General features: G+C 37.5%; 1 protein-coding gene across 2 annotated transcripts in view; it reads left to right on the top strand.

The window, feature by feature from the left end:
* ASCC3 (activating signal cointegrator 1 complex subunit 3) overlaps positions 1 to 19555 on the top strand; it is a 498380-nt gene that overhangs the window by 469012 nt on the left and 9813 nt on the right. For both annotated transcript variants that reach the window (XM_072141894.1, XM_072141895.1), the window contains exons 37-38: positions 3028 to 3252; positions 17366 to 17517. In XM_072141894.1, the coding sequence (XP_071997995.1) occupies positions 3028 to 3252; positions 17366 to 17517 (377 nt within the window). The remainder of the gene's footprint in view (positions 1 to 3027; positions 3253 to 17365; positions 17518 to 19555) is intronic.

Genomic DNA, 19555 nt, shown 5'->3' on the forward strand with positions numbered 1-19555 from the left:
TTATAACAACATTTTCTGAAGGTTACTACTGTCTCCAATAAGTAGGAAGTCTACAGGCCTTTGCTTTGAATGACTTCATCCCCGATTAACAGCAATAACTTGCAGGAATGTGAAAGTGTTCACTAATTTTCATCAGTGTTCTTTTACAATAATTGTATATAATCAAGTAGAAGCCGACTCAAATATAAGCCAAGTCGCTTAATTTCATCACAAAAAACTGGGAAAACTGTGAAGAAAAGCATACTCTTGGGGGCATTTCAAGAGCAGAGCTTTAGTTTATTATATGTATTGTAAAGGTTGTCCTGGTTATGTTGATAATAAATTTATAATTTATTTTAGGTCTTTTAAATTATTCTTAATTGAATTTAATTGTATTATATGATTAAAAAAAAAGAAATATAAAGAAGGATAATGTAGTGATATATAGAGAGATCTCTGAGAAGATATGATCTCTATATAACAGTAAACGTGTAATTCTATGGAAGCCCTAGTGAAGCTCTTAGATAAAATACTTCCATTGACAGTAGGAAAGTGCATAGGCTTGTGGTTGAGATCATGGTATTACTATGGAGATTGTAGGAAAAAAGATTGTCTGACCCAAAAAATAATTTATTTAAGAATATCAACCTTGTGTAAGTGGAAGCCCTCAAATATGTAGAAATACCATACCATATAGGTGATGGTGATTGGTTCCTTTTCTGCAGACTCCCGACACATCTCCCTCTCCTGTGCCCGAGATCTTTCCAAACTTTAAAGTACCAAGGTACATTGTGCATCCTGCAACCCGACTTCAGTATAAGCTAAATTGTGCTGAAAAGCTTAAAGAGGCCCTGTCAACAGATTTTGACACCCCCTCCCCCCCCCCCGACTAACAATGTCTGCTGATAAAGGGTTACAAGTCCACCCAAGATCACCTAAAAGTAGCTGCCAGTGGTGCACTTTACCTTAATTACAGTCATTTTTGTGATATGCATATTAGCTTTTCTGACTCCTGTCTCCTGGCTCTGACTCTTCTCTCTTCTCTCTCAGGCTAGCAGTAAACCACTCCCCAGTAAACACGCTCTGTGTCTCTTCAAATCATTGATCTGCCTCCTTGTACATAGGGTCTGTCTGTTAATATTCAACAACAGACATATAAAGCTCTATGTAGAGATGGGAAATATTGTGTCAATTTTTTTTACACGGTGCCTTGTGTTACATTCATGACATGTGACTAGACTGACATCATCACAGGTCCTTCAGCCTTCTAAGAATAGCAGGTTGTAACCCATGTATGTGATTACATGAAATCACAGCAGCCTCCATGGAGGATGGAGAGGAGTAGAAGTCCATGGTGATTTCATGTGGTCACATACATGCGTGGGGTAGAGTTTGCTATTGTTAAGACGGTAAAGTACCTGAGTTGATGTCACTCTGGTCACATGACATGAACTGTGACCAGTAAGAAGGCATAAGGCATGGGGAGGAGTAGATGGGAGGGGCTGGCCGAACAGGACACGTCCCCTCTGATGCCAGGTAATATAAGATAAAAGGTGATTTATTTATGGATGTAAGAGAAACAATTTTTTAGCTAAAAGAAGGGTATAAGTCCGTTATTAGAGCCCTATAGGAACCTGTCACTGGCTGTATATGTGCAAATGTGGTGACAGGTTCCCTTTAAATTGCTGTTATTTAACTTGTGTTAGGATATATTCAAATACACAATGACCTTGACTTGCGAAATTGTGTGTTCTCTAATTTATATTCTATATATATATGTATATATATATATATATATATATATATATATATATATATATATATATATATATATATAGGCTCACATCTATCTGGTTATAATAGAGCTATAGTGTATACCTAACATAAATTATTATTTTGTTTTGATTGTTACAATACAGTAAATACATAAAGGTACAGTATACGATAATATAGTTAACAGCATTTGTACAAACAATGATTTTTTTTTTATTGCTTTTACCATCCTTGTTGACATTTAGCAACTGTTCTGTAAATGTTGGATTATGTAATGTTATATACTGTATGTAGGACATTTAAGTACAAGCTATTATAAATTATAGATAAGAATGGAAGGGATAGAAACTGCTTTCGGTGCTGATTTTCTGACTTATCTCATATATAGTTCTATATAAATTCAGATTCATTTAATGCAGGAATATGGAACCATGCATCCTGTGCACAAAAAACACAAAGTCAGCCATATGGTCATATAACTCATTTAGCAAGCCTCCTGCTAGGTACTAATGCCCAGAGGAGTACTTAACATAAAGTGTGAGAAGAACTGTGTTTACTTCTAGCTGAAAGGAAAAAAGATGTGCTACCGTCACACACCATGTTAAAGCGCAAAAGTGAATATATTACATTTCATTTTTGTGTATGTGTATATATATATATATATATATATATATATATATATATATTTATTTATATATATATATATATTATTTTACCACTTTATTTACTTTCTACACTTTTTCTTATGAAGTCACTGCTATATATTGTAACTTGTAATTGAATTGTCTGTGGTGACAATATTATAATATAATGAGAAATATCCTTGTATCCAGAAGACCTTGTGTGACTATGTTGTCTTTGTGTTCTTGCTGTGGTAGGTATTGGAAGTAGAAATTGCTACTCAGAAAAATACTACTTGGTCACAAAAGAGCCAGTGACATAAAAAGACAACACTAGGTGTAACAAGCTGTTCTGGCTCATTTTACAGCTTGATAAGATCCTATACACCTAACTGTAGACCATGGATATACTATTACTATAGATAATTATTACTGAATCTTTACACATAAAATCATTTTCTGGCTTTCATGATATTCCTATCATAACTTTTCAGGTCATTCTATTTTACAATAAATTGAGGTCCCATTTTTGTAGTGCCTACAAATATACCGTTTATTATTTTGGTCATGTTTTATTGGTGGTATGCAAAATAATAATCCCTCATTGCCCTAAAGCGATGGAAAATTACAAACGTCTTTTGTTTGTTTTTTTAAGGATGCTGAAGAGTACACCGATTTGCCTGTCAGGCACAATGAGGACCAAATGAACTGCGAGTTGGCCAAACACCTTCCTATCGAAGTCAACCCACATTCCATGGATAGCGCGCACACCAAAACACATCTACTTTTGCAAGCCCATTTCAGTAGGGCCACACTGCCGTGTCCTGACTACGCAACGGACACCAAAACAGTCCTGGATCAGGCGATAAGAGTGTGTCAGGTAATCCTTCACTTCATCACTTCTTTGGATTTAAATACACCTTTCTATATAAATGTGAGTCAGTGGTGCCTCATATCTAACAAATTTTCAGCCAGTCTTTGAAGGCATGCAAAACTCGCTTGTAATGAGAGAAAACATCAGCAGAAAATATTAATTTCCCGTTATTTTTTTTCTTTATAGCAGAAGTTTTACCTTGTCACTGGCTTTCAACATATTTTGTATAATTTGATTTTAGAATATGTTCTACACTAGAAGACTTGATGATGATTATAACTGTAGCTATTGCCTCCTTTTTCCCATTACTTGCCAAGTTCCATCTGGAAATGCCATAAGCTTAGGTTGCTGTCTTGGTAAATTAACATGAAATTGGCTTAGCAGGATATTGAAACACCCAGGCCACCCTGCCCCAAACAGAAGTAGCTGATAAACAGCTCTGTATTGTGAACAGACCAGGATACTGCAGATCAGCACCCATTTATATGACTGTGATCTAAGCTGCAGTGACTTAGTTCAACTGCTACAATGAGAGCTGTTTTATTTTTGTTTTATTCTCTGTTTATGAGCTGAAATGAATATCTGTGGGGTTGTTGGGGTTGTCAGATCTGATATTGAGGACATATTTCACATTTAGGTGGAATACACCTACAGCTGTGTTATACAGCTGACACACACTAGGTATGGAGAGAGCCCAGCCCGTGAAATCTCTCTCCAAATACCCCCGCACCACCACAATGTTATAGTACGTCCTGGTGAACCCTACGTTCACCAGGACGTACTATAACATTGTGGTGGTGCGGGGGGTGTATGGAGAGGTTAGCAAATTTATCAGACACTTTGTAGATTTCAGACATTTTGTAAATTTGGTGCAAATGATGGCATTACAGAGCAGATTGTTATCGTATTAGAGATACATTGGGGATTATGAACTCTTTGTGACATAGGTCTGTTTAAAACACTTCACCACTGTTATTTTGCAGAGAAGCAGGGACTCTTTTCATCGTAGATCAGTATGATCAAGGAATCTTGCAGAGTCCTCAGCATCATGGTCAGTCCTTGACAAATGTCTCTGAATGGTCTGTGATCATGGACTGTCTGAAACAGCCCCAATAATATAAAATTGATGAGGAAACAACCCCTCCCGGGCTTTTTTTTTGAAATGTTGCCATGTTATTGGCGAGAGCAATTTTTACAAATTTGACATGTAGAAATAATATGTTCAGTTGACTAACTCAACACAACCTGCTAAATATAACAATAAAACACATAAAAAATAAAGGCACCCCTAAAAGCTATATATTGGTTCAAATCCGACAACCTGGTGATTACATTAGTTTTAATTAACAGTTGACAGCCTGTACCACACTCATGCAACTTTGTTACAAACACAAATACTTTAAAAAAAAAAAGTAATGTTTTGCGCACAAATAGGGATGTAAATATATTAAGTTAACGTGAGCATTTTTATAAATACCACGGTACACAGCATCAACAAAAATGTACACTACCAAAACTGGTAAAACAAAAGCCATGAAATATTTGCTTGTACTCCATAAATTTGTTGAAAAATATATATAACGCACAAAGCAAAAAGCTCCTATCCTGTCAAAATATTGTTTTTCCAGAAAGCACACATAACCACCTTCATGAAACTTTGCAGCAATCTGTGATAACATTTAAAATTTAAACCAAAATACGGTCAAATTCAGATTTATTATAAAAAGACATTGTAGTTTCCTAAAACAGTAAGATGTGAGGAGTTAAAACATACCCCACATGTGTATATTCACCAGAAAATGAAGCAAAGGTAATAAGAATTTGAGTAAGAACGCATTATGGTAGGAATAAATAATGGAAGAATGGCATGAAATAAAAAACTTTATTCAGGAACGTGTGTGAGTATATCTTTAACATGTTGGATGCAAGTTTTTAAAAAAAAGTTGTGCTGTTATTATGTAGCTGCGTTAGGCTTAGAGGGGTTGAATGTTCGTTCTCTCCCTTTTTTGCACAAAAACAAAAATGATCACTCAATATATGACAATTAGAGAGAAGTCTGTTCTCAGATTGTTCTGGGTAAGGGAGGGTTAATTACATGAATATAAGTTCATATTATCCCTTTCCACAATTTAGCAACAGATACATATATTTACTTTATATATAAATCTAGAATGGTGTTTCTTGGTGAGATAAGTCCCTTTTTGCCACATCTTCCAGAAATCCAATCACCAGAACAGCCACATTGTTGTGCGATTATAGACTATATTTCAAGTAACAGACAGATGAGGATTTCTGCACTATTTTTTCCTTTTATGAGGTTAAAGGAGAAACTGATACCTCATGTATATAGAGGAATATATGGAAAGACTGGAAATGCTTTTGTTTTGACAGCATTTTTTGTCTGCATATATGGGGGCGGTAATGTACTCGTAGTCTGGATTTTATTGATGTAACTGTTGAACAAAATAACATTTTTTCTCTTTTCTCTCTTTCTTTGTGTCTCCATTGCAGCTGTTGATAATTGTAAATATTTGTGCAAGGCTAACATTAAACTTTCCCTAGCATTTAGCAGACGTATGTTGAAATAAAATTCTATTTTTTTACAGTAGAAATAATTTAGCCAGTTAAATTGGTTTACAATGGTATATTGTGGTGCAACTTATTCGCCCTCCATGAAGCACAGGTGTACTGTGCCCGTACTAGAATATGTGCAGGAAAAAAAATACATCTCTGTGGGGGGCATGCCTTTATTTAGATTTCATTTGTGCGCGCTGTAGGTAATTGTAATTCTCCTACAAGTTGGCAGTTGCCATGGTTATAGTATTATTGTTCATTAATGATTAAAAAAATAGCTTATGCTAAATATAAATAGAATTTGTAATTTTATTTCATTACAATTTTTTTGTATTTGGTAGAATATTAGATTGACTAATAGTCATCGATCATGATCTTTTGGTCATGGCCTATTTTGGTTCTAGATGGGGTTTCCACTAATATCTGGTTCTTTTCTATCCAATGGCAAAGTAATATTTTTAGAATGCTGGGACCCCCCACAGGGATCCCTTGTAGCGCCATTTGATCAGAGTGACAGGTGTATGTATTTGAAAGAAGAAGTCTTAGTTTTTGATGAAATTGTACTCTCTAGTGGCACCATCCACTTTTCAGTGCAATGTAATGGGAAGCAGGAAAAAGGAAATTTGAAGAGGGCTCACCACAATTTTATTGATAGTACAGACAGTCCATGATAGTCCAAAATGGGTTCTGTAGGTTTGTTCTTAAGTTAAATTAATATGCAAGTCAGAATTGGTATATTTTGTGTAACACCAAAGTATTTTTTGTCCCTTTGACAATGGGATTATCATAATTTTGGGATGGCATCTGAAGAAGGATTAACAATAAAACTTAATTGCAGACAACTTTCATAACTCTTAGGTTGACCATCGCATGCTGAAGCTAACTCCTTTCCGTCGATGCCTTATGGTGTTTCGGACACTATTTTCCATTTTGATGGATCAGACATTTTGGGACATGGTGATACATAACATGTTTATGATTTTTATTGTTTATTTTTATATCAGTTCTATGGAAAGGTGGGTGATTTGAATTTTTAGGATTTTTACCCTGCTGGGTACTTTAACCCTAGCTTGTCTGATTGATCCTAGCATATTTTACTGATCATTTAATACAATATGCTACTGGCATGTTGTAACAAATTATCAGAAACTATCAGGGCACCCGTCATTATCAGAAACTGTTATGGCGACAGATCATCATTCCCTGATGACATCACGGGGAACGATGGCCTAAGCCAAGATAGCAGCACCCACGTTCCACCTCCTTTTTACTGCTAGCACCGATTGCAGGTGTTACCAGTAGGTGTTTGCTGCAATATGTAGCAAACACCCACCTTGTATGGAGAGGGCTCAGCCCGTGATAATGTTGGTAAGGGGCTTAAGTTCTGTAAATTACCAGCATCCAAAGCACTTACCAGAAGTGCAAAGGGGTCTGTATGTAACTAAGAGTAGTCTGTACGTTTGGTGTCCTTGGGTGCTGTATGATAAAGTTATAGTGCATTTCATGGGTGATGGAGGAAAGCCACCTTCCTCTGTGTGGTTTCTTAAGTGCTACGGTCACTATTAAACATGGCATGTAATAGGTTTAGTGGCCAGTTTACACAGTACCCTGCCCATTACAGTGTTGGCTGTTTTGGCCTGATACAGTGTTGGTACACGAGATGGGTGGGACAAGCCCCCGAAGTTTTAGAAACTTAGCTTCCATGCCACCATAAACAAACAGGGGCACGACTCCGACGGGCAGTGTCGTGGGATACCAGAAGCGCTGGAGCAGGTGAGTAAAGCTTTATTTTTAAAAAATCCTCCCCAACCTACATGCTAAATCTTTAGAATAGTCAGACAACCTCTTTAATTACTGATCAGAGACCAGAACTAGCTCAGTGCATAGCTCCACCACCTCACCCTTCTGGAACCTCACAATGCATAGACTGCATCTCCTGTTCTTTCCTCTTCACTCTATGGGTCCTTCTTGGCAACCAGAATGGCATGCAGACAAGAGAGGGCTGAGACAGGATGATAGCAGAAGATTACCAGAGAAACCGCTGCAATAAGGTAATAAATGTATGTTGGAAAAATGTTAGTTTTCTGCCATTGTAGCTATAAAAATTATTTTTAGAAACTTTACAGTTCCGCTTATTGATATGCTTTCTTTGCAATGGAGATCACTTAACTTAACACTAGCATTTGCAAAAGCCCTATGTGCAGATGTCTCTTTTCAAGAGATCATTGATGTGGCTCGGCCCATCAAAGTAGTTATGGCAATGGGTCCTGAAGGTCTACTACAAAAAAAATTCTTGCCAATACTTGCCCTGGAATTGAGGCCCTATGGCAATGCAGTGATTGGAGAGGAACAAATGGCACTGGAATTCTACATCGTCTGTATTATTATAATACCCAAACCCCTTTGCTACCACTTTCTCCCCAAACAGTCCCCTTTCACTCCTTATTTTTGATTTAAACATTTTTACCTTAATCAGTTAAACTCGCTCCTACTTGCCCAGATTCATCCAAGTGTTCTCCTTTGCTGATATGGTCCTTTTCTATGAAAAGTATTTTTGTACTGTGCTCTGGCCCTATCTGATTAGAACCTTTTCAGAATTTGGCCTTTTCAGAAACAACCCTCACTAATGTACTTGGCTATCCGTCTCACTCCACCATCCAACCACTCCACCTTATTTAAATGGAACAATTCCGCTCTTATACAACAATTTAGTGAAGACCTAGCCGTGTGGTCAAAACACACTTTCTCATGGGTACAAGGTACAATTAATATGGTCTCCCTTATCGTTTTCATTCCCTGTCCCTAGAATATTTAGGCTCTTTTCTATGTCTCCAAATTGGTGTAGTGTCAAAGGATACCTCACATTTTCAAAACATTTTGTTCCTCAAAAAGATGTCCCTAATGTTCCCCTCTATTATAAGGCTGTCCAGTTTTCTCAAATTGCTACTATGTGTATCTCCATGGGGGCTTTTTGGTAGGTTTCTGGGGCCCTGATTTCCATCACTTGGATGTCCGCTGATGCTGGAGACAGGAGCATAACTACAGTGGTTGCAGCCATAGCAGCTTCTATGGAGCCCGCAGTGTCAGGGGGCCCTATCATCTGACCAGACATGTTAAAGAATGGAGGATGTGCATCATTATATACATAAGTATACACTTACCGGCCACTTTATTAGGTACACCTGTCCAACTGCCCGTTAACACTTAATTTCTAATCAGCCAATCACATGGCGGCAACTCAGTGCATTTAGGCATGTAGACATGGTCAAGATAATCTCCTGCAGTTCAAACCGAGCATCAGTATGGTGAAGAAAGGTGATTTGAGTGCCTTTGAACGTGGCATGGTTGTTGGTGCCAGAAGGGCTGGTCTGAGTATTTCAGAAACTGCTGATCTACTGGGATTTTCACGCATAACCATCTCTAGGGTTTACAGAGAATGGTCCGAAAAAGAAAAAACATCCAGTGAGCGGCAGTTTTGTGGGCGGAAATGCCTTGTTGATGCCAGAGGGCAGACTGGTTCGAGCTGATAGAAAGGCAACAGTGACTCAAATCGCCACCCGTTACAACCAAGGTAGGCAGAAGAGCATCTCTGAATGCACAGTACGTCGAACTTTGAGGCAGATGGGCTACAGCAGCAGAAGACCACACCGGGTGCCACTCCTTTCAGCTAAGAACAGGAAACTGAAGCTACAATTTGCACAAGCTCATCGAAATTGGACAGTAGAAGATTGGAAAAACGTTGCCTGGTCTGATGAGTCTCGATTTCTGCTGCAACATTCGAATGGTAGGGTCAGAATTTGGAAGCATCCTGCCTTGTATCAACGGTTCAGGCTGGTGGTGGTGGTGTCATGGTGTGGGGAATATTTTCTTGGCACTCTTTGGGCCCCTTGGTACCAATTGAGCATCGTTGCAACGCCATAGCCTTCCTGAGTATTGTTGCTGACCATGTCCATCCCTTTATGACCACAATGTACCCAACATCTGATGGCTACTTTCAGCAGGATAATGCGCCATGTCATAAAGCTGGAATCATCTCAGACTGGTTTCTTGAACATGACAATGAGTTCACTGTACTCAAATGGCCTCCACAGTCACCAGATCTCAATCCAATAGAGCATATTTGGGATGTGGTGGAAAGGGAGATTCGCATCATGGCTCAGAGACTCTCACTGATCACATCCTGTCAGCACATGGTGAGCAGAGAGAGGCTGCAAACTACAAGCTACAAGGAGATAAGTGATCCGGGGGATGGGGAATTCAGGCACATAGCTGTGAGAGGCAGCAGAGTGTAACAGTGTAATGGTCTGTCAGCCTCTGTGTAATCTCATGTATCTCTGATCTGTCTGATCTCTCTGTCAGTGTACAATGTCAATAGCCAGATGAAAGTGTATATATACCTTGTACCCTAATAATCTAACCACATTGTCACCCAACAGAACTAGATAGATAATACAGTAGTGTGTCTGCTCAGACCCTGGGATTTTGCACTGAGCAGCCAGAAGAGTGAAAGGAGCTAAAAAGGCAATAAAACTGAGTAAGATTGTAAAGTAAGGGGTTAAAATGTTTAAAAATCTTTATTGTGTTAATATTACTAGGGGATTGAAATGTGAGATTTTTCCTTTGTTGGAAAACCCCTTTAACCTAAGTTTTGGTGTCTCCAGATTTGTACCTACCCAGGGAATCAAATTCTGTTATTTATACTGTACTGTGAACACCTAAATTTAAAACTAAAATATAATCATCGGGAATATGCTGCTCAATTAGAGGTTAATACACCATGTAACAGTGTATTAAGTGTAAAATACTTTTAGAGATACAAGTTAAGATTAGATAAACTGATAGATCTGAACTGCACAGAATTGCATAGTCCTAGACATATGTGTTTGTTTTTGGGGGTATTTTTTCTTCTTTTGCCAGATGACTTGTGCATTTAACATTTTGACATTCTTTTTAACCTGAGCATATAGACAGGACCTTCCTTATGTTTTTATATATAGCATATAGTTTGTAAGGTCACACATTCCCAGAGAACGTGTCAGGAGTTTGGGCATCCCACTATATTGATGTGCTGTGTGTTTTGAAATGAAAAAAGTCTATCCCATGACAAAAGCACACGTGTAGCGGCACAAGCTAATGAAATAGTTGTTAAACCTGTATAATTTATCTAAGCTTTTCATTTAATACCTGCTTGAAGCAATTTGCTTATTAGTTACGCTTGGTGAACAGGGGTTACATTTTTGTGAAGTTAAGATTTACTTTGTGAAGTAAATCTCTCCACTCACCCCCCACTGACCGATGGGTGAACTCAGGGGGAAGTGAGCAGCTCACAGTTTGTTCTAATGATGCTACTTTCTTTGAAAGTAAGGATCATTATTTTATCTGTTCACTACAAGTTACCATTGCAGCGTTGCTGTTGCTGGAAGAGATATAATCTCATCTCTCTCTTTTTAAAATCCCCATAAATTGTGTATAACTTTAATGCCTTTTGACTAAACTATCAGCTGCATTAAGCTGCGCATCAGAGATGAAAGCAGCAAGTCATTGCCACCCACCTTTTTGTTGTATGGGAGTGGATAACATGATTAGTGCTTAACCCATTTGGTGTGATCATTTCACTTAAGCATTAGCTGGGAAATGTTAATCACAAGTTTAATTCATCCGGCATTAGCATTTTGATTAACTCGGCACTAGCTGCTATACTTGAGGCTCTTAGAGCCCCACATAGCGCCTGAAAATGACTTTTTCATTAATTAAGTTTGTTAGACTGCAGCTGATCTTAGGAACAACTGTTGCACGGGAAATTATTATGGAAACACATATTGTATTATATATTAAGAAATGTAGATTTTCTCTTCAAGAGGACATTATCAACAGTTCTTTGAAATTGGTTACATTGTGATTTATTGCCAAAGTGTCATTAAACCATGATCAAACTATTCATCCCTCCGCTGTTTAGTTCTTCTTCCATTTTTTCTACTAGTATAACTCAAAGCTGCTGGGTAATAATTATAATTTCTTTTTTTATATAGCGCACACAGAGCTTGCCAGATCAGTCCCTGTACCCAATGGGGCTCACAATCTAATCAACCTGCCAGTATATTTTGAATGTGGGAGGAAACCGGAGACCCACGCAAACACAGAGAGAACATACAAACTGCTGATGTTGACCCTGCGACTTGAACCCAGGTCCCCAGCACTGCAAGGCTGTAATGCTAACCAATTAGCCAACGTGCTGCCCAATGCAAATCTTTAAAGCTCTTACTAAACAAACAAGCAATCAGTTTAATCAATATTGTAATATTTTATATAACGGTTCTTCACTGCGTTTAACCCCGTAACAGAAAATAGCGTCCAAACTTGAAAATGGCATTTTTTTTGCCATTTTGAAAAATATAAAAAAAATTAATAAAAAGTGATCAAAAGGTCGCACAGTCCTAAGAATTATAGCAATGAAAACGCCATCAAAAGTCCCAAAAAATGACACCACCCACCCACGAACACCAAAGTATGAAAAAGTAATTGGCGCCAGAAGATGACAAAATCCCCCAAAATAATTTTGTACAGGAGGTTTTAATTTTTGTAAATGTATGAAAACATTATTAAACCTATACAAATTTGGTATCCCCGTAATCGTACCCAAAGAATGAAGCAGACATGTCATTTGCGGTGCACAGTGAAAGCTGTAAAATCCAAGCCCACATGAAAACGTCACAAATGTGTTTTTTTTACCATTTTAACTGCATTTGGAATGTTTTTCCCGCTTCCCAGTACATGCCATGGAATATTAAATACCGTCATTATGAATTGCAATTTGTTATGCAGAAAATAAGCCGTCACACAGCTCTTTAGGTGGAAAAATAAAAAAAAATTATAGATTTTTGAAGGTGGTGAGTGAAAAATGGAAGTGAAAAAAATAAAAAGACCAAGTCGTTAAGGGGTTAAACATCATCTAACACCAGAATAAAGGATTGTATACCAAGCACACTTACATTCTGGTGTGTGCCTCCTTAGGCAGGATAAACACTTCTTTAAGCTTCTTTTTAAGGGCTATTTCTGATGACAGGTTCTTTTTAAATATTATGCAAATGAGCTTGAGGGACTCCAGGCTTCATTAACAACACAGGCTTATTTGCGTAATTTAATTATTTTATTTTTTTTAACCAGGGCATAAAAAGCTAAAAGAAAAGTGGATCCTGCCAGAGGAGGCACGCACTAGTACATCAGCGTGGTGGTCTACAGTCCTTGATGATGGTGGTAGATGTCCTTTAAAGTACAGCCCTGATAAAAGGAGGACATTCTATTTTTTTTTTTTAATTCTGTCTGGGTATGGAAGGCATCCACTGCTGTGTGTAAAATAACCATGCTTATTCATTTATCATTAGCAATAACACTGTAGAAAGTGAAATCTCACAGATCTTCACAAATATATATTCATTTTATGAGCTCAGAAGTAGCTGTTGTTTTTATAGTGGAGTAGTCATGCCCCCCAGCTACGTCTTCTGTTTTTTCACCTTTTTTAGGGAAAGTAAATGCAGTCGACCTGCTCATGGAAACCTGCTGTAATTTTAAACACTTGACTCCTGGGTTATAAAATAACCAGTACTATTTATTGCACAAACACATTAATAATTAACCTCATTAAAGAAAAACAGAATTTTGCCTGTAAGTTGGATAAGCACATACCTACAACACACACCATCAGACTGAGAAGGTGTGAGTAATAAATGCTAATGTGCAGAAGCAAACATGTCCAAAAGCAATGAACAGAACACACAAATGCTGTGACCCCCAAAGCTGTATTACAAGGGGCTACAGCGTGTGAAACATAGGTCTTCATGGAAACTGGATAAAGCTTAATGATGTGAATATGACGTGTGTCTAGATCTCTTCATAACAAGAAGTACAGAAACATGCAGGCAGTGCTGTAACAGAGTTACCCTTATGGTATAGTAGGTAGACACAATATTGCAGTGGTAGGTATGTACACCAATGTATAAGACATCTACTACATTTATTAATAGTAATGCTTTCAACCTTAATAAAATAGTTAATTTCATCTAGTTTCATCTTTAAAGTTTAAAGTGTAACTGCAAAGTTACGTGACAAAAAATAGTTTTGGCACAGCTGGAGGGAGCCTTTGACAATTCCAATGATACTTATGCTTCTCCCTATCCAGAGATGTAGGGCTAATAGAAATATGAGGCTATCTTTAAAACACTCTCAGCTTTTCCAGAAGTTGGTTGGACTTCCTGGTTGTGACATCAGCTATGGACATTGACACCAATAACACTGTGGGCATTCACGTGAACGTTCACAAGCAGCTCAGCCAATCTGAACACAGAATCAGTGTTACTGCTTGTACAAAGATCTAGTGCGGAGCAAGGCAGAGAAGACAGAAGGATTAATGCCACCTTCTCCATCCAGGTTAGAGATCTTAGAAAGATTATTCTGACCGGAGCTCCTTATCTTCCAACTTTTTTGTCCTTTTTCCTTTAATACTGTGTTCCACGAGCTGCCTTTCAATGTACTATTATCCACAAGCAGGCACAATCCTATAGTTCCTCCAATAGGAATAAATCATCTATGCAGACCTGCGCCCTTGCGTTTTTATCCTTCTTGGTTGCCACTATTCACCATCGTAGTTCACTGGAAGAAATATGCACACGGCATAGCGTAGTACTTTCTTAGTGCGCTATGTCGTGTGCGTATTTCTTCTAGTGAACTACTTCTACTAGTTACTCTGTGATACTAGAGTAACCGCTTATGCACCTGCTTGTCCATCACAAGACCATGGAAAGATTTCTATCCACTGGAAGTAAGCATAGAAGCGTTCTATAGAAGGACAGCAAGAAGATCAAATCACGAGGAATTGATACAAAAGTATTTTAGAAAATTGTAAACTTTTCCCTACACAAACCACATCAATAATTTTCTAAAAGTGGACAACCCCTTTATTATTATTTCTATCCACCTTATTTTTTTTCTATATAGTCTTTATAGAATTTATGCATTTCTTGCATTCTAGAAAATAATAAATGTAGTCATACTCTTGTATCAACTGGTGGATTTGGAGGAAGGGTTAAAAGCACTCCAAAATCTTGCTGAAATCCCAGGTTAATAAACTTAGCCCTATGGCATTATGAGAGACTTACTCACCAATGATTCTGTTACTACTGACGTTAATTAAGAACAAAAGCCGACACTGAAAGAGAATTACCTATTACATAAGGGATTTGCTGGCAGGATGAAATATGTAAAAAGTAACCTTTATTATATTGAAAATTGAAAGAGACCAAAATTGTAGATTAAAATAGGATGCTCAAATACAATTTGCTCGATTTAAGATAATACTATATGTTTCTATATGGAGAAAATACATGGTAAATTAGAGTGCAGAAAATCACCAGCACATTCATTGATGGATTGTAGAAAGCAACAACTGTTATTATCTTGATTCCTAAGAAAAACTGTTGATTCTAGTTGTCAAGGGAGACCCGCTGATTTACTACAGCAAGCCTTGATCAATTCTGGTATCAGCCGGTGTCCTAATGAATAGCAGGGAGTGTCGTGAACTTCTGTGTGATTTACAATTAGCTTCCCTGCTACTGTCCAGCTAACTTAAATCTGCACTGAAAGAAAGGCTCAGCTGCAGTCTTACTGACTTTAATAGACAACAGAATGCATACAAGGGACTTAATTTTCTTCTATTTGGAAATTACTCTATTTTTTTTTTAGTTTTTTTTCTATGTTTCAAGTGGGGAAACATAAAAGTGGATTATTTTATAATGACTCATCTGTGTACCTAAAATACATAAATAATCAAGTTTTTTATCATTTGCATAAAGAAAGCATTAAAAATAAAAATAACTAAGTATTATTTTTTAAATTCAGATGGTCAGATCACACTTCTGCTGGCAGGAGACGCTAGGAGCATATATAGTGTAAGCATACTACATATCAGTTAATTTTGGCTCCCTCTGGTGCTGGTGGTAGGCATATAGAATTTTATCAATTCATTCACTAGATGGTATTAAATATTAAGCAAATTACCGTATATGCAGACCTGAATATAAGCCGAGGTTCCTAATTTTACAACAAAAACTGTGAAAACCTTTTAACTCGAGCCTAGGGTGGGAAATACATCGGTCACAGTATATAGCTATTCAGCCCCTTGCCCCCCAGTAGATAGCCAGTCAGCCAGCCTGCTCCCAGTATATGGACACCATTTTTGCAAAGTCAATGAAAACTGGAAAGTTAGGCTGCCAGTTAAATAGGGTTTGTCAGATTTTACCAGGTGCCAGATTAATACCAATATTAATCAAGTTGCAGGTATCTGAAAGTGATTTTGATCCGTGTTCTTTTATCTAATTTACATTTTTATTCTGTGCTTTAGAATATATGCGACTTATGTAATAAGCTTAAGGACCAGGCCATTTTCGTTTTTTGGGTTTCCATTTTTCACTTTATTGTTTGGATCAGTGTGATCACAAGGATCCAAATTTTAAAAGGTTTTATTATGTTTTCATAACAAAACAATTGGGAGAAAAAGGTGGTGTTTTGGACATTTGGGCGCGATTTTCTTTTACGGGGTGCACTGCAGGGAATAACCGTTTTACTATATATTATTATACGCTGCAATACCTAACATGTTTATGATTTTATTTGTTTATTTTTAGATCAGTTTTAGGAAAAGTGGGCGATTTTAATTTTACATTTTATTTTTTTTTCTTCTTTTTAGACCTTCAAGGGTACGTTAACTCTTGTGAGCTGATCTTTCCTACCATATAGTGCAATACTGCTGTATTGCATTGCATGGAGAATTTGCTAACTATCTATATCCTGAATTCTCATACAACCACCAGCATTTATCTGCCGTCAGCGGCTTTGCTGGCAGCAGGTAAATGGTTTTTGCCGTAATCCTTAACGCATTAAGGCTTACATATACGTTATAATGCATTAAGGGGTTAAAATACTGCTATTTTACTCATGTTAGGATATAGTCACATAGAACTACACAATTACCTTAACATTTAGGAAATTGTGTGGTGTTCTCTAACTTTGATCTCCAGGGTATTTATATTCTAATAAATAGAGCTATAACAGGTATTAAGTGTCTGAAATTAAGCTTTATTGTTAATCCTGGTTCTTATGACAATACAACATATTTAAAATCCAATTGTCACAGAGACCAAAAAAAGTGTTGCTGGGGTTACAATGATAAAATATACAGTTCTGACTTACATACAAATTCAACTTAAGAACAAACCTGCAGAACCTATCCTTTACATGATTAGTCACAGTCGGGGTGTAATTTATTTTTTACAAACCATTTCTGCATTTTAGCCTATTTTTTGTTAAATAAATAATTTGTAATATGGTATATTTGTATTTGCACAGGTAAATTTAATCACGTCTGATTTTGATAGTGTTGTCAGAGAGGATGAGGCCAAGTGAAGCTATTTTTCTTATATTTTACCAATGATAAAATCTTAAAAGGTGTAATATATCTGACATAATTTAATGTATATTTGATCATCTTCTGTAGGCAATGTTGGATGTTGCAGCTCATCATGGCTGGCTTGCCACAGTCCTAAACATAACAAATCTAGTGCAAATGGTTGTCCAAGCTCGATGGATACATGAATCCAGTTTACTTACTGTGCCAAATATTGAAAAACATCATCTGTATCTCTTCAGGTATGTAGTCTTAAAATGCCACTCTTAAAGGGAATCTGAAATGAAAATGAAGCATGATAATCCAGGGACACTAAGGCCTCTTTCACAGGAATGTATGCTACAGTCAAGGCGAGTATACTGCCATGCACTGGAGAGAGGACTCCTCCATTCTCCAAAGGGAGGAGTGCAACACAGACTTCCTCACTGAGAAAAAGAGAGCAAGCTTAATCTTTTTGTGCTGTATGGCAAGTAATAAGTCCATTCAATTGGATGGACATCTTGCCAATTAAAATGTATGTGGCTGTATGCTACCCGTACTGAAACGGTTCGGTATAGGTAGAATACAACCAGAAAAAAATACTAATGTGAAAGGGACCTTACTCATAGATCCAGGCACCATGACTGTGGTAATCTTCTTGTTATCCATAGCCTCCATCCTTCTAAAATCAACTTTTATAATTATGCTAAGTAGCCAGAAAGGCTCTTCAGGGTGTTACCAGAGCCCCTATGTGCTGTAGCTTCACAGGCTTTTAGGCTCTTTCACCATCTTGCTCTGCTCCCTCAGGACTTCACCTCTGTCTGATGTAATCTCACTGCTTTATGCACACTGTAACAGCCTGTCAAGCTAAAGCAGGGAGGAGCTCTGCTGAAAACCACAGAGGCCTCCTGACTCATTAGCATAATTTTAACATTTTACTTTAAATGGAAAGAGGCCATGGATAACAAATATAAGATTACCATAGTCACGGTGCCTGGATCTATGAGTAACGCTCCTTTCACATGAACGTTTGCTCGCCCAGGTGAGCATACAGCCACGTGCTGGAGAGAGGAGGGATGAGCTTGTGTGATTTCTATACCTTTACTATATATACCCATTATATATCTAGAGAGAATCACATGATCAACTAGAGACTGTACCATCCCTACCTGCTGGGGGCAGTAAAATAACCCTTCTTCTACTAAATGTAAGAGACCAGATGTTTTAAATTCGGAGGGTGTACTGTCATCTCATTATTATTACTACTATATGACAGAAAAGTCTAATCAATAAGCAGTAGCCTTGACACATTTTGTGCTCCCATCCAGCCCATCAGCTGGTGGTAAGATTTCCTGTCATGTATAACCTAAGTGACAAGGGATTCTCAGATAGGTAGCAATAATTAAATAAGGTCTTACTAACTCACCTGTACAGACTGAGAGAGTATACACTCTCTACAAAAAAAATAAAATGAAAAAAGAAAAAGCAGTTTTCACTGCAACCACAGATCTACCTAAATGAGAGGCACGCCGATCGTGGGTGTTGGCTACAATTTGCAGCAAACACCTGGACCGTATGGAGAGAGCCCTCTCCATACTTCCCTAACGGCCTTGTGACGTACTATTACAGCACAGGTTGTTCATGGGTTAATGAAGTATATTACAAAGTTTACTATTTTCATTTCTAAAATAGAAATTTAGCTTCAAAGGTTTATTAGCATTTAAAGGGGACCTGTCACCAGTAAAAAGCATAGATATCCACAACCTTTCCAATACATTCTGAAGGTGTTACTGCATTTTGTTAAAACTCATGTAGTCAAGCTATCTAAAACTTCCACTAGATTACTCTATTGTAAAACCTCTTCCTCTCTATATCACACAATCCCCCGTCCTTCGAAGTCTCATGCATGTGCGCAGGGGATATATTATTTAAGGTTCCGCACTGTAAAACTCAACCACAGCTTAGGGAATTTAGTAAAATTAAGAGTGTGCTAGTGGAGTTTATTCTGCATTATGCCCACATGGAATGAAATTACTATCTATATTGACAGCTGCCAGGCTCAGTTATTAACATATTGAGGCTTTGTCATTCCCTTTGGCAGTCAGATTGTGTATCCATTCTATGTGTCACCTATAGTATGCTGTGGTAATCAAATTAACAACTGCTGCATTTGTAGCTGAAGCATCAGTCTGATGTGGTGTCAAAGTGCAATGGTAGATAGTGGAAGTTCCTCAGTGTCCATAACTCAAATCCAGTTTAACATATTTGACAATTAGACTCCTTCATTTACTTTACAGCCAC

The sequence above is a fragment of the Engystomops pustulosus genome, chromosome 3 (genome assembly GCF_040894005.1).
Source record: "Engystomops pustulosus chromosome 3, aEngPut4.maternal, whole genome shotgun sequence".
Lineage (NCBI taxonomy): Eukaryota > Metazoa > Chordata > Amphibia > Anura > Leptodactylidae > Engystomops > Engystomops pustulosus.